The 19319-nt window shown below is 40.2% G+C and overlaps 2 protein-coding genes across 4 annotated transcripts in view; one reads left to right on the top strand and one right to left on the bottom strand.

The window, feature by feature from the left end:
• GPALPP1 (GPALPP motifs containing 1) overlaps positions 1-5513 on the bottom strand; it is a 34293-nt gene extending 28780 nt beyond the window's left edge. For 2 of the 3 annotated variants that reach the window (XM_010592601.3, XM_003412607.4), the window contains exons 1-2: positions 5312-5513; positions 662-794 (exon numbers count right to left, since the gene is read on the bottom strand). In XM_010592601.3, the coding sequence (XP_010590903.1) occupies positions 662-794; positions 5312-5399 (221 nt within the window). In that variant the 5' untranslated portion in view covers positions 5400-5513. The remainder of the gene's footprint in view (positions 1-661; positions 795-5311) is intronic. The other variant, XM_064270100.1, reaches the window with a different exon arrangement.
• Positions 5514-5573: 60 nt separating this feature from the next.
• The window catches only part of NUFIP1 (nuclear FMR1 interacting protein 1), a 47400-nt gene continuing 33654 nt past the window's right edge, over positions 5574-19319 (top strand). Inside the window, exons 1-5 of the mRNA XM_003412664.4 lie at positions 5574-6032; positions 9574-9656; positions 11056-11154; positions 12031-12093; positions 12774-12850. Of these exons, the coding sequence (XP_003412712.1) occupies positions 5621-6032; positions 9574-9656; positions 11056-11154; positions 12031-12093; positions 12774-12850 (734 nt within the window). The 5' untranslated portion in view covers positions 5574-5620. The remainder of the gene's footprint in view (positions 6033-9573; positions 9657-11055; positions 11155-12030; positions 12094-12773; positions 12851-19319) is intronic.

The following is a 19319-nucleotide window of genomic DNA, read 5'->3' as shown; positions in this document are numbered from 1 at the left end:
TTACCTCCTCCTGTCTCATTATTGACTTTGCCGCAGGGGGGCCGAACCCACAATTTACAGTAACACAGATTTGCCTAATGCAATATGTTGTCTGATTTCTTGACTGTTGCTTCCATGGGCATTGATTGTGACTCCAAGTACAATGAAATTCTTGACAATTTAATGTATTTTCTCCATTTATCATGATATTGCTTATTGGTTCAGTTCTAAGGATTTTTGTTTTCTTCATGTTGAGGTATAATTCATACTGAAGGCTGTAGGCTTTGATCGTCATTAGTAAGTGCTTCAAGTCCCCTTTGTTTTCAGCAAGCAAGGTTGTATTATCTGTATATCGCAGGTTGTTAATTAGTCTTCCTCCAATTCTGATGTTACATAAAAATTTCTTTTTAAAAGGAAATTTTATAGTTTGTTTAGCCACTTCGATAATATCTTAAAGAAAATTCTTTAGATAAAAACTAACTGAAATTCCAGATACCTTCACAGCTATACATTACTAGAATAAATTTCTCTGTAAAAAGTGAAGTTCGTGATAAGATGCCACGTGAAAAGTTATCTTCCTGTGCTTTATAAATACAGATCTGATATTCCTTTACTGGCTATCTGTTGCAGCCAACTTACACTAAGTTTGCAGGTTGGTTTATCATTTAAGTAAGGGACTGACCTTGCAGTTGGACCAGTGTCATCTTCTTCAGACTCCTGATTTCCTTCTTCGTACAAAGAACTACTGTCCTCATCGCTGTCTGATGAATCCGAACTACTGCTTTTATAATTAGGGGGCAAAGCTGGTCCTGCAACTGAAGAGGATTTATTGCATACGTCATAACTAACCACGACCGCTCCAATGAACCCTCTAGCTGGCACTTCTCACTCCCTTTCTGCAATTTATAGCACTGGCTGTCTATCATTTGCTATGAACTTTACTATCATTTGCTAATGTTTTATGTACGGTGGTTTTGCCTCCCAATTACATTGTTATTCCAGGAAGGCAGAAATCATGTCTTACATAGTATAACTAGGACATAGTCACAAGAGCTTTGCTAATATTCAAATTTATAAATTTAGCAACAGCATGTAATTTCCCTGACAACATACAATTTTTGTATTCGTTGGTGCACTTGCCAAAAGTCTCATGGTTTTTTTTTTTTTTTATAGACAGCATATGGTAGACATATTTATGTCAAAGAGTTAACCTGATAATAAATGTACTATTCTGTACCTGAATATATGAAGAATCGAAATGATCTATTCTGGTTTCTGACTAAGAACTACTACTTAAAAAAGTATCCTTACTGGCATCACCATTCTCTTTTCAAGATGACTCTGCAAGCAGAAACAATATTACAGTGATGCTACGTTTTACTGTTCACCAACAGAGAGACACAGAAGAGAAAGAGTCACACCAGGAAGGGGATGCCGGGAAAGTGGTAAGGGTCTTGGGCCCCCTCCCAGAGTGACTTAGTCTCACTTTACATCTCAACAAAATGACAAATAACTGCATGATGGATGGTGTCACATAGACACGACTGTCTATGTTGATCCTGACAAGTGATGCTTCAAGTCTATTACCATAGCTTGCCATAGCTCCTAAGCCTGAATATTTTTCAGGATCTCCAAAATATTTCTTAAAAAAAAAAAAAGGATCCCTGGGCCCTTTCCCCAGATTCCGATTCAACTGGTCTCGATTGGGACCTGGATATACGATTTTCCAGCTTCCCAGGTATGCCACTCATTCAATAGTAATAATGAAAATTTTAAAATAGTAAATATAAGAAAAATAACACATTTTGAGTTCCTATGTGCTATGTACTCTTTAAGAAATTTAGGTGCATTTAATCTACTTACTCCTCACACCAACTTTATTAAGGAGATGTTATTATTTGCATTTTACGGATGAAGAAACTGAGGCACAGAAAGGATAACTAAGTTGTCCATCTTCACACACTAAATAGTGAAGCTGAGATAGTTTCGTATTTGAGCTTTTACCCTTAACTGTTAAACTACTCAACATTCAACAAACAGTTCACACCCATCCTCCAACAAACATTTATGGACTAAACGCTTCTTGAGAAACAAACATAAAAAGAAACAAATAAGATCAATTCTGGAAAACAGGGATAAGGTAACTGTAGATATGTGGGAGGGTAGCTTTAAAAACAGCAGTCAGGGAAGGAGTCTCTGAGAAGATGGCATTTGAATGGTGACGCACATGATGAGATGACAGTGGCCATGCGACAGTCTGAGGAAAGAACATTCCAGAGAAAGGAACCAAAACCCACTGCCGTCGAGTCAATTCTGACTCATAGCGACCCTAAAGGACAGAGGAGGACTGCCCTATAGGGTTTCCAAGGCATAATCTTTACAGAAGCAGACTGCTACATCTTTCTCCTGCCTAGTGGCTGGAGGGTTTGAAGAGCTGAGCTTTTGGTTAAGAGCCAAGGGCTTAACCACTGCACCTAGAGAGAGGAACGGCCAGTGTAAAAGTCATATGGGGGAACAAGCTTGATGTGCTTGAGGGACAAAAATGCCAGTGTGGCTGAAGCAAAGTAAGCAAAGAAGATGAAGGTGCCTGGTACAAAGGGGCTAGCATGTACACTTCGGAGTCAGATTCCTTGGCTTTGAATTCCAGCTCAGCCATGTATTAGCTGTGTGATTTGGATAAGCTATTTAACCTGTGCTATTTTCTTCCTCTCTAAAATGAGGTTGATAATAATTCCAACCTTATATAGTTGTTGTGAAGATTACATAAGCTAATACATGCATTTAGCACAGTATCTGGCATACACTATGCACTCAAGAAATGCTGTAACAGGCTAGAACAGTTTGGATATTATTTAATTACAACAGGCAGTCATTGGAGGTTTTAAGTAGGGAGAGACATGATCTGAATTACCTTTAAAAAGAAATGCTTGTGGACAATAGACATAGGGGTCAGGAGTAGGGGAGCTGAGTTAGAAGCTAATATAAAGTGGTTAAATTTGCAACAAATTTTGAAGGAAGAGCAAATAGTACTTGCTAGTCATCTGGATGGGAGCGATGAGACAAAAAGAGGAGCTAAGGAAGACTCTTAGGTTCCTGGCATGATTGGCAAGCCAGAGGGATGGTAACGCCATTCTCTAATATGGTGAAGGCTAGGAGTGGGAGAAGATTTGGGGGGAAGTCAAGAGCTTTGTTTTCACATCTTAAGTACAAAAGCACACAAAATCGAATCTATGCTGCTATTAAGTCAGGACAATGGTTACCCTTTGGTTGCAAGGGTGGGTGGAGAGGCAAACAGTAACCGGATAGTGGTCCAAGGGGAGCCTCTATGGCTGCTAATGTTCTATTTCTTGATCCTGATGCTGGTATCACAGGTATCTTCATTTGATGAAATTTTATCAATCTTTAAATTTTTTATACGTATACTTTTTTGTATGTTTACTGTACTTCATAAAAAGGTTTAAAAAATGCAATTTCACCAGAAGCCACAAAAGTTAAAAAAAAAAAAAAAAATGGAGGATATTGTTACCAATAAACTTCTTAAAAGCCCAGAATACACTAATGTGAATAAAAGAATAATGTGGAAAAAAATGATATCTGCAGAATTTTAGGGATCTGTTTTAGATGAAACATCTGGGAGGTTATAATGTGAATGGAATTATAGCATAGAGGATTATGTGCTAAAAATGGCCAACTTTGTGCAAGATATTGTGCTTGGTGAAACAGGGAAGTCTTTCAACAAATATCTACCAAAGAGCTTTTATGTGCTAGGCACTGACCTGAGTTGAAGTAAACACTCCTTTCAGGTAGAAGGAGATACACATATGTCTACAGGCACAATGTGTTAAGTGCTTAAAGAATTAAAGAAATAGAAAAAAGTAAACTGATAAAAGTGAGTCATAATAGAAGTATCTATTTGGGAGATGGTGGTTCGTTTAAAATCAGAAAATACGGTGAACCAGAAACAACATACACATAGGAACCCAGCCACAAAACTTGGTTAACTACATTTTTCTTCAGCCTTAGTTGAATGGAACCTTCCTTGCTAAAAGAAAAATCTATTGCCCTGGAGTTGATTCTGACTCACAGAAACCCTACAGGACAGAGTAGAGCTGCTCCATAGAGTATCCAAGGCTGTAATCTTTACAGAAGCAGGCTGTCACATCTTTCTCCCGCAAAGTGGCTGGTGGCTTTGAACCACTGACCTTTCCATTAGCAGCCAAGCGCTTTAACCACTATGCGACAGGGCATGGCATTTCAATGGCTATAACAGAAATGAGACCTGGAAGGAAAACCTCTAGGTAAAACATGGCCTAGGGGTAATCAAAGCACAAACATTAGATCCAGAAACAGAAAGATTACTCTTTCAATTTACTTTTCTCCAACTATAGTGCCAATCTCAATCTACTATTTAGAACAAACATAGATATACTTGGAGGAGTCTAAGAAGCATTTCTTTGGCAAGTACCAAATGCCTACTACGTGTTTAGGTTGGAATTCCACAGTGCAGTGGTGGAGACAGATATGCTAACAAATAATTCAAATACAATGCATTAAATATGTGGTGGAATTAAGTAGGGAAAACCTATGGGCAAAGAGGAAGGTGTGACAATGCTTGGGAGGGTTTGGAAAGGCTTCATTAAGATGACACCCAAGTTGGAGGTCTTGAAGGATGAGTAGGAATTTGTCAGGTGTGTAACGAAGTGTAGGAGAATGAGGGCAGAAGGAGCCTAGAGCACTGAGGAACTGTACAGAAACGTGGTCTGGCTTGAACACTGAGCGCGCACGTGCATGTGTGACATAAAAACAAAATGAGAGGTTAGGAAAACGGGGTTGGGGCTAGAGAGCCAAGAGTCTTCTGGGAAAGCCAAGAGTCTCGTCCTCAGAAGGCAATAAATACGGCACAGAGGTTAGGAGCACAGGCTCCACTGTTCTAATTCGGGCTCCACCACTTACTAGCTGTGTGATCTGGGCATCCGTTGGATCCTTGGTTTCTCTGTTTGTAACATGGGAATGACAATAATTTTTACCTAGTTCCCGAAAGTATTAAATTATTGAACATGTGTCGACCGTTCAGTACAGCGTCCGGCTCATATTAAGCGCTAAATGAAAATACATCATCATTATGATTACCAGGCCAAAGCTCGCGCAACGCACCCTACTTTCTGAGGAGGCCCCCACGACCACCTCCCTACTGCTAGGGCTTGGGAGGGAAAGTTGGCTGCGCCCACTCCCAGCGGCTCCGTCCTCCCACTCAGGCCTCTCCTCAGAGAGCCAGCCCCGGCCAGAGAGGTGGTGGACAGGCCTGGCGGGCAGGGGACACGCCGCCGCTTACCCGGGCTCGGGTCCCTCTCCTCGTCCTCCGCTGTCCCGCGGGCGTTGAAGCCGGGCGGGAGCGCCGGCCCGATCAGGTCTCTCGCCATCCGCGGTGGCAGGAGCTAATCACGCACACAAATCTGTTCGCGCGGAATGAAACCCACCCAAAAGGCAGCCCGCGATCCGTCACCGATGCCGGAAGTTTTTCCGGCGCTGACAAATGACGTTTCGGTTTGTGGTTGGCTGTGCCGTATAATACAAGATAACGGAAGTGACGATAAAAGCTTGTTCCGCATTCGCCTGCAAGAGTTTCCACCTGGTGGGTCGCATGGCTGAATCCGCGAGCGGTTTCGTGACTCCGTCGGGATGGATTCCACCCCCCGAGTTGACTCCCACGTTGGGGCCTCTGAATAACACTACCCCGATGCGGGACAACTGGATGCTCTGGGCAATGATGCCGCCGCCGCCACCTCCGTCGTCTCATCCTACAGCCGGATCAGGGCTTTCCTCGGAGTCACAGCCCTCCCGGGAGGTCCAGGCGCTCCCCGGGGTGCCGCCCCCCTTCGACGCCCAGCTTCTTCCCGGGGCGCAGCCCCCCTTCGACGCCCAGTCCCCTCTTGATTCTCAGCCTCAACTCAACGTCCAGCCTTTCTGGAATTACCAGGCTTCGACATCGTGGTACTGGAGACAGCCTCCTGATGATACTTTTCCTAAGCATCAGAAGTCCCACAACTCTTCTGGTAGGCTGTTTTTCCTTGTGGTATCACCCCTTTCTTCTCTCTCCCATTTCTCCATTTTCTCTCTCTACATCTGGTTCTTCTCTGCACTCTTGGAGTCTGGTCATTAGTGTCCCATACCGTGTACGACTGGTATGTTTTTCCCTCTTGTTCATTTACTGTAGCAGATTTGTATTGAGTTCTCACTATGTACCAGTAACTGGAAACAGCAGTGGACAGAACATACAAAAATCCTTGTTTGTGGAGTGTAACAGCTCCCTAGTGTGGGAAGACAGACAATAATCAAAATATTTACGTTGTGTATTAGAAGATGAAAAGTGTTCTTTTTTTGGAAAGAGGTGAAGCAGTAAAGAATGATAGGTAGAGCGAATTTAAATAGGCTGGTCATAGAAGGCCTCATAAGGAAGGCAACATTTGAGCAAAGACTTCAGGGATCAGAGCCACAGATATATGGGGGGGGGAGGGGAGGCATATAGGCAAGTGCAGAAGCCTTGGGGCAAATGCTGTAAAACAGAATGGTTAAGATCAATCTGACTAGAAAGGACAGAATTTGTGGTAGAATTGTAGAAGATGAAGAAAGAGGGCTGACCTTGAAGGGCCTTGTAGACCGTTAATGGAACTTTGACTTACACTCTTGTGAGATGGGTAGCCATTGATAGGTTTTGTGGAAAAGAGTGACATGATTTGATTTATGTAGTAGAAGGATTAATCTGGCTGGTGTGATAGGAACTGACTGTAAGGGAGATTGGCAAGATCGTTAAAATTACCCAAGCGAGAGATAGGACCAGGATAGAGCTCTGGAGGTAATGAGAAGTAGTCAGATTGCAGATATATTTGGAAGGTAGGGCCAACATGATTTGCTAAAGGATTAAATGAGGAGTGTGAGATAAAGAAGAGGCAAGGATGACTTAAGGTATTTTGCCAGACAAAAAAGGAACTGAGATGGGGAAGGATATGGATGGAACAGATTTGGAAGGGTAGGCCAGGAGTTGAGTTTGGAATATGTTAGCGCCAAGAAGAGCTACATGTAGACTGTTAGCTATGAGTCCGTACTTTCAATGGAGATGTGTGTGGCACTATAAATTTGGGCATCATCAGCATATAGATGATATTTAAAGCCATGTGCTAGTTAATTCTGCATGAGGTTCAATTTAGGTTAAGTGGAATTCAAATGTGTACTTAATTGATGTCATACTGTATGCCAAATGGTGGAGATATGAGTGGGACTAAGACAGTCCAAAGTCAGGTGATAAAGTTTCATAAATACAAATCACAATGCAGTGCGACTGGTGATACCAAACCAAACCCATTGTTGTCGAGTTGGTTCCGACGCACAGTGACCCTATAGGGCAGAATAGAGCTGCCCCATAGGGTTTCCAGGGAGTGGCTGGTGGATTCGAACTGCTGACCTTTTGGTTAGCAGCCAAGCCGTTAACCACTGTGCCACCAGGGCTCCTGACTGGTGACAGAGGCACGTAAAAGATGATTTCAGAGTGCAGAAGAAATTGGGGAAAGCTTTTGCAGGAAGTGTCTTAGGAGCTGTGTAGGATCTGGAGGATGTACTTTCTCTGCGGAGGCAAACAGTTGTCAGTACAAGGTGGGCTCTGTAGATTGCAGTGTTCTAGTGTGACTGAGATGGCAGTGATGCCAGTGGTCATGCTAGAAGTCTTACCTCCCATGCAGGGGACCTGGGTTTGATGCCCAGCCAATGAACCTCAAGTGCAAGCAACCACTTGTCTGTCAGTGGAGGTTTGTGTGTTGCTGTGATGCCGATCAGGTTTCAGCTGAGCTTCTAGACTAAGACAGATTAGGAAGAAAGGCCTGGCCATCTACATTCAAAACTCAGCCAGTGAAAACCCTATGGATCACAGTGGCCTGCCGAATCTGCAACCCATTGTGGGGGTGGTGTAGGACTGGACAGCGTTTTGTTCTGTTGTGTACGGGGTTGCCGTGAACGAGGGGTGGGGACAACTCAAAGGCAGCTAACGAGTGTGATTGCATCGGAGTATGTAGTGGTGGGGTGCGGGGGCGGGGATGTGTAAGGGAGGGTGAGAAAATGAACTGGAATCTCAATGAAGGACTCAAGGAAGCTATTTGCAGATTTTTGAACAGGGTAGTGACATGATTAGAGACTATTTTTGTGGTGTTGGTCTACAGGGTCAGTTGAAGAGGAAAGGCTTAAGAACTGGAAGACAGTCTAGGAAGTTATAATAGTAATCTAGGTGAAAGATCAGAGTTTCTGAGTTGGATGATGGCAGTGATAATGGAAAGAGGCAGTGGGATTTGAGAGAAGATGTGTTTTACAAGGTTGTGTTTTCTTGATATTAGATTGATGCTGGAATAACTGTATCAGGGATTTCATTTTAATATTTGAAATAACTACAAGGAATTTCATTTGGTAAGATTATCCATTTCTGTACTTAGAGATACCTAAATCCATTCCACTGCTGTTGAGTTGATTCCGACTCATAGCGACCCCATAGTGTTCCCAAGGCTGTAAATCTGTGGAAGCAGACTGCCACAACTTTCTCCTGAAAAGCTGCTGATGGAGCCTGAGACCAGAAGAACTAGGTGGTGCCCGGCTACAACCAATGACTGCCTTGACAGGGAACACAACAGAGAACCCCTGAGGGAGCAGGACAGCAGTGGGATACAGACCTCAAATTCTGATAAAAAGAGCAGACTTAATGGTCTGATTGAGACTAGAAGGCCCCAGAAGTCATGGTCCCCAGACCTTGTGTTAGCCCAAGACAGGAACCATTCCCAAAGCTAACTCTTCAGACAGGGATTGGACTGGACTATGAGATAGAAAATGATACTGATAAAGAGTGGGCTTCTTGGATCAAGTAGACACATGAGACTCTGTGGGCAGCTCCTGTCTGGAGAAGAGATGAGAGGGCAGAGGGGGTTAGAAGCTGGCCAAATGGACACAAAAATAGAGAGTGGAGGGACGGAGTGTGCTGTCTCATTAGTGAGGGAGAGCAATTAGGAGCGTATAACAAGGTGTATTTAAATTTTTGTATGAGAGACTGACTTGGTTTGTAAACTTCCACTTAAAGCCGATAAAAATTAAAAAAAAAAAAAGCCGCTGATTGTTTCGAACTGTCCACCTTTCGGTTAGCAGTTGATTGCTTTGACCACTATGCCACCAGGGCCCCCTAAACCCGTTGCCATCGAGTTGATTCCAACTCATAGCGAGCCTGTAGGACAGAGTAGAACTGCCCTGTAGGTCTTCCAAGGAGCAGCATGTGGATTCGAACTGCCGACCTTTTGATTAGCAGCCATAGCTCTTAACCAGTGTGCCACCAGGGCTCCAGATGCCTAAATAGGGGCATGTAATCTCATCAGTTTTTATTCATTTGGAAAATGTTTATTTGGTAGACTTGTCTTGTTTTTGTTAATTTATTTGAATTTGGACTGCTATTCTTCCTAGAAGGACTAGTTTAGCAGAGCTTTTCTTTAGATATTTGTAACTTTTTTAGCAAATAAAATTTTAAACGATTGTGTGGTTCCAAACATTGATAGATCTCTTTGTTTTTTTCAGTTGAACATTCCTTTTTTCCACGAAAATATGATGCAAATGGCAATGATTTCAACTTCCCTCCCAGTAGAAAACAGAAAAAAAAGGTATTTTTTAAGATGTTCTTGAATGTGACACCTTAGTCCCTTTGTCACTTTTTCATGTCGTGCATTTCTCTCATAACTATCTCAGTGTTTTGCATCCATTATTGATGCAGCAGAGCTTTGCTCTAATAGGATCTTATCTGTAGGTAAAAGCTTTAAACAAAATCTGTGTGAGGAAAAAAAAGGGAGAAATTGTGCAGAAAGGACTAATAGAAAGCATGAATCCATTTCATTATACAATCAAGAGTAAAAATAACTACGAGTTACGATTATAGAATGAGGCAAATATTGTTAAACCTTGACAAAGTAAGCAATAATATTACTAGTAGATTAGGAGAGGAAGGAGGAAATTTAAGGAGGATAGAACTGTAAGTTTTTTATTTTATGAAATTGGAAGCATGAAATTAAGAATAAACTATAATGACACAAACCTTTTGTTTTTTCATAATTTTTCTTTTTAACATAGGTCATTTAGGAAATTATATTCTGTGTTTAAAAAAATACTTCCTTTAGTTTCCTGTAAATTCAAGTAAAACTAAATTTAATGTTTTAAATTTGAAATAGTTTATATATAGTCATCCTCTATGCATAAAGTAATATCTGAAGTTATTTCTGAGTGGCAGGATTTTTTTGTGTTATTTTTGTTATTCATTGTTTATTTTAAATAATGAAAACTGTTGGTCATACTTTAGAAACTGAATCTTAAAGTAAGCTTCTTTTATTCTGTTGTAACTTATAAATCTGGTCTTTGAATTTTAAGGTGAATAAATGATGCTATTAATTTAGAATTCATGGAGCACTGTCACTTTGGTGTGAAAACTCTGTAGTTAATATTAACAAAACGTTATGCCAGTGCAATGTATTTATTAACATCATTGCAATATTAAGCAATTGGAGATCATTTCCTACATAGTCTATGATAGTAATAATCTTTTTCGTTTTATATTAAAGCATACAGATAGGAAATTGGAGAATCAAACAATAACTAATCTTTACCTAAGTGGTTATTTCTTCCCTTTTGTTGCTTTGAAAAAATGTGTGATATAGTTATTTTACCTAAAAGACAAAGTGCTCTTTTTACCCTGAATATTTCTTTTTAGATCATTTGGATATATGTGGTACTAAATCTTCATTAGATCACCAATTTGAAACCTACTCAGAGTTTATATTAGAGCTGCTCACATGTAAAATTTTTTCTCACGTCTGGCTTTTCCCTAACACGTTTCCTGAAAAGAAAAGAAAGAAACAGAAACAGCCCTTCCTTAGAAGTGTATTCAGAAGCTTCTCCCACATGTAAGGGCTGTACGAAAAAATCAAATTACGTCATTACTAGATGGATAGTTAGGGTTTTATCATTGATTAAAGAAAAGCCTAATTAACATCTTTTCGTTTTTGTTTGCAGAAAAGAAAGGAACCAGTTTTTCACTTTTTTTGTGACACCTGTGATCGTGGTTTTAAAAACCAAGAAAAGTATGATAAACACATGTCTGAACATACAAAAGTAGGTTATCTTTTTCTTGGTTGTCCTGGAATTTATTTAGGAAGATGGCCTTCTAGTTATATGTTTGGTAGAAATTTTAAGCTTTTTTTTATTTCCATGAAAGACTGTAGTTTTCATACAAATGTTCGATGACTTGACAATTCGGGACAGTGACCATGAGCTTTGCAGCTTGAGGGTCGGGAACCCATTGCTTCAGGAATAGGTGAGATGGCAGCAGAGAAGAAAGGTCTGGCAGTTGTTTGTATTTGGGTACCTATCCTGCTTTTTTAAGAGGGCTGGGATTCCCCTCTAGTTGCTCTTTGCACCTTTGTAAGTTCTTTCCTCTTTAAGACTGCCCTTGACCATTTCACCAGATATCACTGTAACTTGGCATGGGCCAGCCACCACCTAAGGATGGTCCCTGGGTGATGCAGATGGTTTGCACTTGACTACTAACCTAAGGTTGGAGGTTCAGAGCTACTCAGCAGCACCACAGACAAAGGCCTAGCAATCTGTTTCCATGAAGATTATAGTTCAGAAAACTCTATAGAGTAGTTCTAGTGTGTAACACATGGGGTCGCCATAAGTCAGAATCAACTGGATGGCAGTGAATTAAACTTTCGTATTTTACCACATCGCTTACTTAAGTGGAGAGATAAATGATGTGTATTACTACACTATATACTTTGAGAATACTATTCCTTTTTAAATGCAGTGTTGTTTTGGAGTGATCTTTGTTTTTCATTAACTTAAGCATTCAGTGATTGTACCATGTAGACATACTAACTGTGTAGGTATGGCCAAAGTATCTCTGTGTGTATAGTAGTAGGGTATATCTAATATGGAAAATATGAGAAAATTAGTATTGAATGTTGATTTTTTTAAAAACCCTTTTAGTGTCCTGAAGTTGATTGTTCTTTTACTGCACATGAGAAGATTGTCCACTTCCATTGGAAAAATGTAAGTTCTTGTGTTCGTCTCTTTTTACCGTCTTTTTTTTTTGATGCATGCTCTTTTTATTCCATTGATCTGTTAGCTTCACATCTCTTTATTTATATAGCATAATAGTAAATAACATATGTGGAGTGCTTTGTACTTTTTAAGGCATTTTTGTATCTCTTACTTAATTTTATCCTCACAAACAGCTGAGCGAAGTAGTTATTGCCCTCATATAAAAGAAAAACACAGACTAAAAAAAAAGATCTGCCCAGGGCTTCAGAACTGAACCTTGAGCATGAGTTTCTTGACGCCAAATTGTACACTCATTTTACGACACCATGCTGCTTCAGATAGTTAAGTGTAATCATTATTGCTTTAGCTCCCACCCTTAGTTTTGTTGGTAGGTCATTCATTCGGGTATTTAATGTCATTTGAGAAAATGGATGACTTACCTACTTTGTAACCAAAATTATCTTACTCCTTTTTTCCAACTGAGTAGCTCTAGCCTAAACATATGAGAAATTGTTCTTTAAAGAAAGTCATAGTAAGAATGGGTAAAACCTGCTTACTTGGCTTAAAAATTGTCTCTGTTCCTAAATTTAATGATGGACACAAAGTCTCCATTATCTCCCATAATACTTAAGATTTAATAAGCATAATACTGTATGCTTGCTGATATTCAACAGGCTTTTTTCCTCTAGATGCATGCCCCTGGTATGAAGAAAATCAAGTTAGACACTCCAGAAGAGATTGCAAGATGGAGGGAAGAAAGAAGAAAGTGAGTAAAGAGTTCAGTAAAATAACTCTCTTTTACTGTGGCAAGGCTGGCTGCTTCCAAATGATTATCTTTCTGGCCCTAATGAATAACTGAACAGGAAATTTGGTCTTTTATAACTTTCCAAATATTCAGATGAATATGACTAATCCTAAACTTGTTTTTAGAATTGGTATATAACGACTGAAAATATTACCCCTTGGTGGTTTAGGAATGTAATTTTTATTTATCTAGTTTTGATTCATTAAATTCCCTTACAATAGTTGGTACTAGGGAACAGGACTGTAAGCTGTATTATATGAGACTGTTATTGAATGTAGTTCTGGGGAGACCTAATAGGAATTCTGGATATCAAGATTCATTTAAATAGCAAATGTGTCATAACGGTAGTGTACTCTGCTCTTTGAGGGGAGCTGCTGTATGCCACCTAGTAGATGTTCAGTGGCAGAGGCAATAATGGGTGGGTGCTCTTGTTTAAAAAAAAGAAAGTATGATACTTTGCTATGTTCATTCTTTCGATTTTTCTTTTCAGCAAGAATTTGTTGAATGACTGCGGAATGCTAGGCAGAGGGGATATAGCAGTGAACAAGATACACAAGTGCTCGTCCTTGATTATAGAGATGAGGAATTCATTCCTGAAATCATAGCCAGGCAATCTGAGCCTTGCCATATGATTGATTTTACACCGTTAGGGTAGAAGATTAGTTGAGGTCTGCCTAGAATATACTTCTGAAAAATCCCATTAGAGCATTCTTACTGTTTTTTAGAAAGAACTTCATCCCAAAGTGGAAGAGTAAGATGGAACTATTATAACGATCGGGTGCATTTTAAATTCAGATGTTGTTTTTCTGGAATTAAAAATGAAGATAAGCCTGAGATTTTTGAAAAAAAGGAAACATTATCCCCAAAGATCAAGAAAGATACTTAAAACTTTAGACCAGCAGGTTGAATTTGTGTTTTGCTCAACTTAGTTTAGGTTTTCGGTTTAAGTCCACTTTGATATGTGGTGATGTGCCAGATTGGTACTGTTCTGTGAAAAAGTTACTGTTCTTTAAGGCTTTAGAGATAATTTTGAGGGAAACCAGCATAAACATAAAGATTTAGAACCAACAATGAGCAAATGCAGTTTGGAAAAAAATATGTACACACACGTACACACACACACACACACACACACACACACACACACACATCCATGTGCAGAGGAAGGAGTTGGATGAGGATGAAGGGACAATTCAAAGGAATTTAATTTTTAAATAAGTAGGGTCCAGCCATTCAACATGGACTTGATGGGTATAATAGATTTTAAGAGCGTCTTTGGCTAACAAATGAAGGAATCTAGGTCACCTGGAGTAGGATGTACTAGCATGCCTTTTTATCTCCTTAGCATATCTTATCTCATAAGGCCTGTCTTAAATGTCACCTGATTTGTCACCCTTTCCTTACCCTTCATTTCCTCTGTCCAGTGCTATCATAGTTCTACTCAGAACACCGTAAGGAGCTTGTACCAGAATATAAATCTGTGCATTACTTCCTTCGTCAAGAAAGTCTTGCTAAAAAAAGTAAACCAAAGTAAATATTGGACTTTGTGGCATAATTTGATTTGTGTTCTGGTGTATGGTGTGTGCGGATTGTATGCCAGTCCATGGACCAAACTACCCTAACTGAACACTCCTGCCTTTACAAATACATATTTATTTAATGCACCCACACCAGCACTTACGAAATCATAGTTGGCCCTACTCTTGGTCATTTATGATACTGCTGTACTTCGCACAGTGCCTCAAAATTAGTATGTGAAGAATAAATATCTATTGACTGAATTACTATTAAATGGTATAGTATGGAAAGACTCAGTTTTAATTCTCTTGAGGGAAATGATGATGGTTACTAGTCAGCATTGATTAGAAACCAACCAAGAAGTTAACTAAGTAAACTAAACTTGTTGACTCAAGTTTTAAGTTCACTTAAGGCAGTAGGGAAGTTCTAAAATTAGTTCCTGATTTGCATAGTTTGGTTCTGCTACCTCTAGTGGTTACATAAATTCAATCAAATAAACTCTGAGAAAATTGGAACCACTATTAAAGTAATGGTAACCAATTTCAACTTCTAGTGGTTATATAAGTTCAATCATACAAACTCAGGGAAAATTGGAACCACTATTAAAGTAATGGTAACCAACTTCAGTGGCTTTCTTCTACTGCCTATACCTATTTCAGTCTTCCATAGTCAACTGTTTCTCCTTCACTCTCAGCATGCAAGAGGAAGAGGACCTCACCCAGCCTGGAAGATAAGGCTATTCCTTGACAAAGGGAGGCTGAGCTGAATTTGAACCTAACTAGGACAAGATGGGAAACCCTGGCGGTGTAGTGGTTAAGAGCACTGCTGCTAACCAGAAAGTTGGCATTTCAAATCCACCAGGAGCTCCTTGGAAACCCAGTGGGGCAGTTCTACTCTGTCCTATAGGGTTGTTATGAGCGGGAATCGACTCAACAGCAGTGGGTTTTTTTAGGACAAGATGGAGCGGGAGTCAGAGGCAGGAGGGACTGGTGTTCCAGAGAGACATTGTTGTGTCCAAGGAATTGAGTTTAGGTAAGAGACGACAGAAGCTTTAAAAAGATGGTAGTTGGGACAGAGAGAACTAGGTGGATATAGAACATTTAGGATATAAAAATTGGCAGTATTTGGCAATTGAATGGTTATGAGGTAGAGAGGGAAGGAGGTTTTCAGGAGACCCAGGATTCTGGCCTGAGCACCTCAGTGGAAGGTGGTGCCTCTCACTGAGATAGGAAGACACTGGAAGGGGAGTCTGCATTTGGAGGCATTGATTTTGGGCACTGTTGAGTGTGAGAAGACTTTGAGATGTCTATTTAAAGGTTTTTTGAGTAGGCATTGGGACTCAGACCAGTCTAGGCTGGAGATACATATTTTTGGATCATGAGAACATGAATGTGGCAGAGATTCTCCAAGGGCAGATGGTAGAGTGAGAAGAGAAGGTAGCCTAACACTGTCCCCTGAACCTTTGCAATGAGTAAAAAACAATAAGACTGATAAGAGGGAAACAGAGGTAGCAGAAAACTAGGAGTATGGGGTGTTAATGGAAGCCAGCAGGGAGGAGAATTTCAAGAAGGAAGATGTGGATAGCAATGCAGATTGCTGTGGATAGGTCAAATAAATCAAGAACCAAAAAGTGACCATTTGATTTTGTGACACGGAGGCCTCCTTGGTGCAGATTCCAGATGTCTTCTCCTTTGCCTTTCTCTTTTGAATTTTCTGCCATCTGTCTTTACAGCTCTTTTCAATTCTAACACCCTCCCTAATGACTCCCCAGTAAGACTCGTGGCTTATAACAATAGTTGATTAGACACCTTTTTACCTTTAAATTTTTGGTGTCCTTTCACCTCTATTCAGTTTCAACCACTTATTTCCATGGCCTGGGTATTATCTTCTGGAACTTTCTTCCCTGGAGGTCTTAAAATTAGTCATCTGTTTTTCTGTCAGACTCCCCCTCTCCCATTTCTGTTTTCACTTTCCTACCCAGCTTAGATCACCTCACCCATTCTTGTCACCATCTTGGTTCCTTATTCCATTGTCCTTCCATTGCACCCACTTGGCAAGAACTCATGCCTGGCACAATTCACTTATTCACCTGTTCCAAGATGCACCTAGAGTGCTGAGTGCTGTTCAAGAAAATCACACAATTGAAATGTATTCCTCAAGTGACTCAGCAATGTGACCTGACTTAAGGAACTGACTTGATTAATGAAAAGTCTAAGATGTTGTCTTAGTTCCGTAGTGCTGCTATGACAGAGATGCCACAAGTGGGTGGCTTCAACAAACAAAAGTTTATTTTCTCACTGATTAGAAGGCTAGAAATCCGAATTCAGGGTGCTGGCTCTAGGCAAAGGTTTTCTCTCTCTGTCAACTCTGGAGGAAGGTACTTGTCTCTTCTGAGTGTCTGCTCCTGGGCAGTCTTCATGTGGCTTGGCATCTCTCTTCCCCCGTCTCAGTTTGCTAGCTTGGGTTTAATCTCTTTTATATCTCAAAAGAGATTGATTCAAGATACACCCTATACTAATCCTGTCTCTTTAGTGCACGTAACCAAGGAACCCATTCGCACAAGCGTAAAGGCTAGAATTTACAACACCCATTTTTTGGGGACACAATTCAATCCATGAAGGTTTTTTTTTTTTTTTTTTTTTCTGTTGTGCAAAATCAGGTGTTAAATATACATATATTTCTTAGTTATGTAGATAATTAGTGTAAAATCAAAAAATGAATTTGTTAAAGTGATTTTATTTTGGCCAGCAAAGTGTCAGTGAAAACAAAGTTCTTTAGAACTCCTGGTCAGGATTCTGTGATGTGGGGCTTGCTTTATATTTTCTGGTTATTGCCACATTACTTGCTTATAAAAGTTCTCTGTTCTAGTCAGATTTGTTTCTATATATGGCCCAAACAGACCTTTTGACCTTTTTGACCCTTAGTTTTGGTCACGCTGCTGCATCTAGAAAATTTCACCTTCATTTTTGAAGTTCTTCTCATTGCTCTTAGTCCAGCTGAAATCCAACCTCCTTTGGGAATACTTATCCTCATCCCCTTAGAGAAATGTCTTGTCCTTCTTTGAATAGGGTGTCCTCTTTCTGCCGCTTTAGCATAGATGTCTGTCTTAGTCTCTGAGTGCAGCTATATTCGAAATGCCACAGGTGGGTGGTTTAATGAACAGAAGTTTATTTTCTCACAGTGAAGGAGGCTAGAAGTCAAATTCAGGGCACCAGCTGTAAGGGAAGGCTCCCTGTCCATTCTGGGGGAAGAAGCCTCACCTTCTTCACATTTCTTGGAGATCTCCAGGTGACATCTATGTTTCCCCCATTTGTGCTTAAACTGCTGAGATTTTGAACCTTAAATTCTCACTAAGTGGAACAGACCATCATCACAGAGACAGACCAAATGAATCTATATTTGAAAACATTCCTTCCCCCCTCCCCATCTCCTACTGCTGTAGCTGCTGCTATTATTTCAGACTAATAATCACTGAACTACTAAGAGGCAACGCTTGTGCTCTGCCTTTTTCCTGAATTATCCATTTGGTCCTCACCATTTTTCAGTTGGGGAAACGGGGGCAAAAGAGGTTGTATAACTTTCCCAAGATCATAGAGCTAACATGGCAGGCTGAAGATTCAAAGCCAGGTGGGCTGGTCGCAGAATGTATACATTTTTTCCCATTTTCCCCTCTCCCCATCCCCTGGTAACCACTAATCTCGTCTCGATGGATTTACCTATTCTAGATATTTCATGCAAGTGGGATCATACGACATTTGTCCTTTTGTGCCTGGCTTATTTCACTTAGCATAATCTTCTCAAGGTTCATCCATGTCGTAGCATGTATTAGAGCTTCATTTCTCTTTATGGTGAATAATATTCTGTTGTATGTATATATCACATTTTATTTATCCATTCATCTGTTGATAGGCACTTGGATTGTTTCCACCTTTTGGCCATTGTGACTAATGCTGCAAGAAACGTTGACTGAGATGTGTCTGAGTTGCGAAAGCATTACTCTTTAAAGTAGTTTTCTCTCTACTAATGTGAACAATGCCCCTTTGTGATTTTGTGCACCAAGTGCTATAAAGAAACTCCACTGGCTAGAGAATCTTAAGGAATATTAACATTTGAAGATTAAAACTAGCTAGTATATGTTTATATAAAGTCTCTGAAAGAAGACTAGTTTAATTATCTTTTGTTAGCTAGAAATGTTAGTAAGCCTTGAATTTATGTTAATAAGCATTGTATGTTTGAATAACTCCTTGACAATAGCTTAGCTTGAAAATTAAGAGGTAAACATTCAGCGTTTGAAAAGACAAGGTTTTTCTGTACATTGCTGAGGTCAACAAAAAGAGGCAGGAGTAGACTTTTAAGATTCTCACTGTAATGTGAGATGTAGGGTGAATAGACATGAGATGTCCATAAGGTCACAGGCAACTGAAATATTAATTGTAGCCATGTAGGGACAATAATACCTGGTTAAGAGGTGCTTAGAGTCTTTGGAAGGCAGGGCCATCAGTACATCTTGCAAGTCTTGCTGTAAGAGGTAAAGTCCTGAAGTACCCACTTTTGGCCCCTGTTTGTTTTAAGAAGTGTAATACACACATAGGGTTGCCATGAGTTGGCATCGACTATACAGCAACTGGTTTGGTTTTTCTTTTACCCCCAAAGGTACATACCGGGAGGCCTAGTGGCTCAAAGGTTAAGCATTTGGCTGCTAACCAAAAAATCGATGTTTCAAGCCCACCAACTACTCTGCGGGAGAAAGATGTGGCAGTCTGTCTGGATAAAGATTACAACCTAGGAAACCACCCTGTAGGGCAGTTCTACTCTGTCCTGTAGGGTTGCTATGGGTCGAAATTGACTTGATGGCACCGGGTTTGTTTGTTTTTATGTACAGTCAAATTCACCCTGTTTAATGGCTAGTTCT

The sequence above is a fragment of the Loxodonta africana genome, chromosome 17, assembly GCF_030014295.1.
Source record: "Loxodonta africana isolate mLoxAfr1 chromosome 17, mLoxAfr1.hap2, whole genome shotgun sequence".
NCBI classification, from domain to species: domain Eukaryota; kingdom Metazoa; phylum Chordata; class Mammalia; order Proboscidea; family Elephantidae; genus Loxodonta; species Loxodonta africana.
The sequence above is the reverse complement of the archived record's forward strand: the minus strand, read 5'-3'. Positions and strand labels throughout refer to the sequence as shown.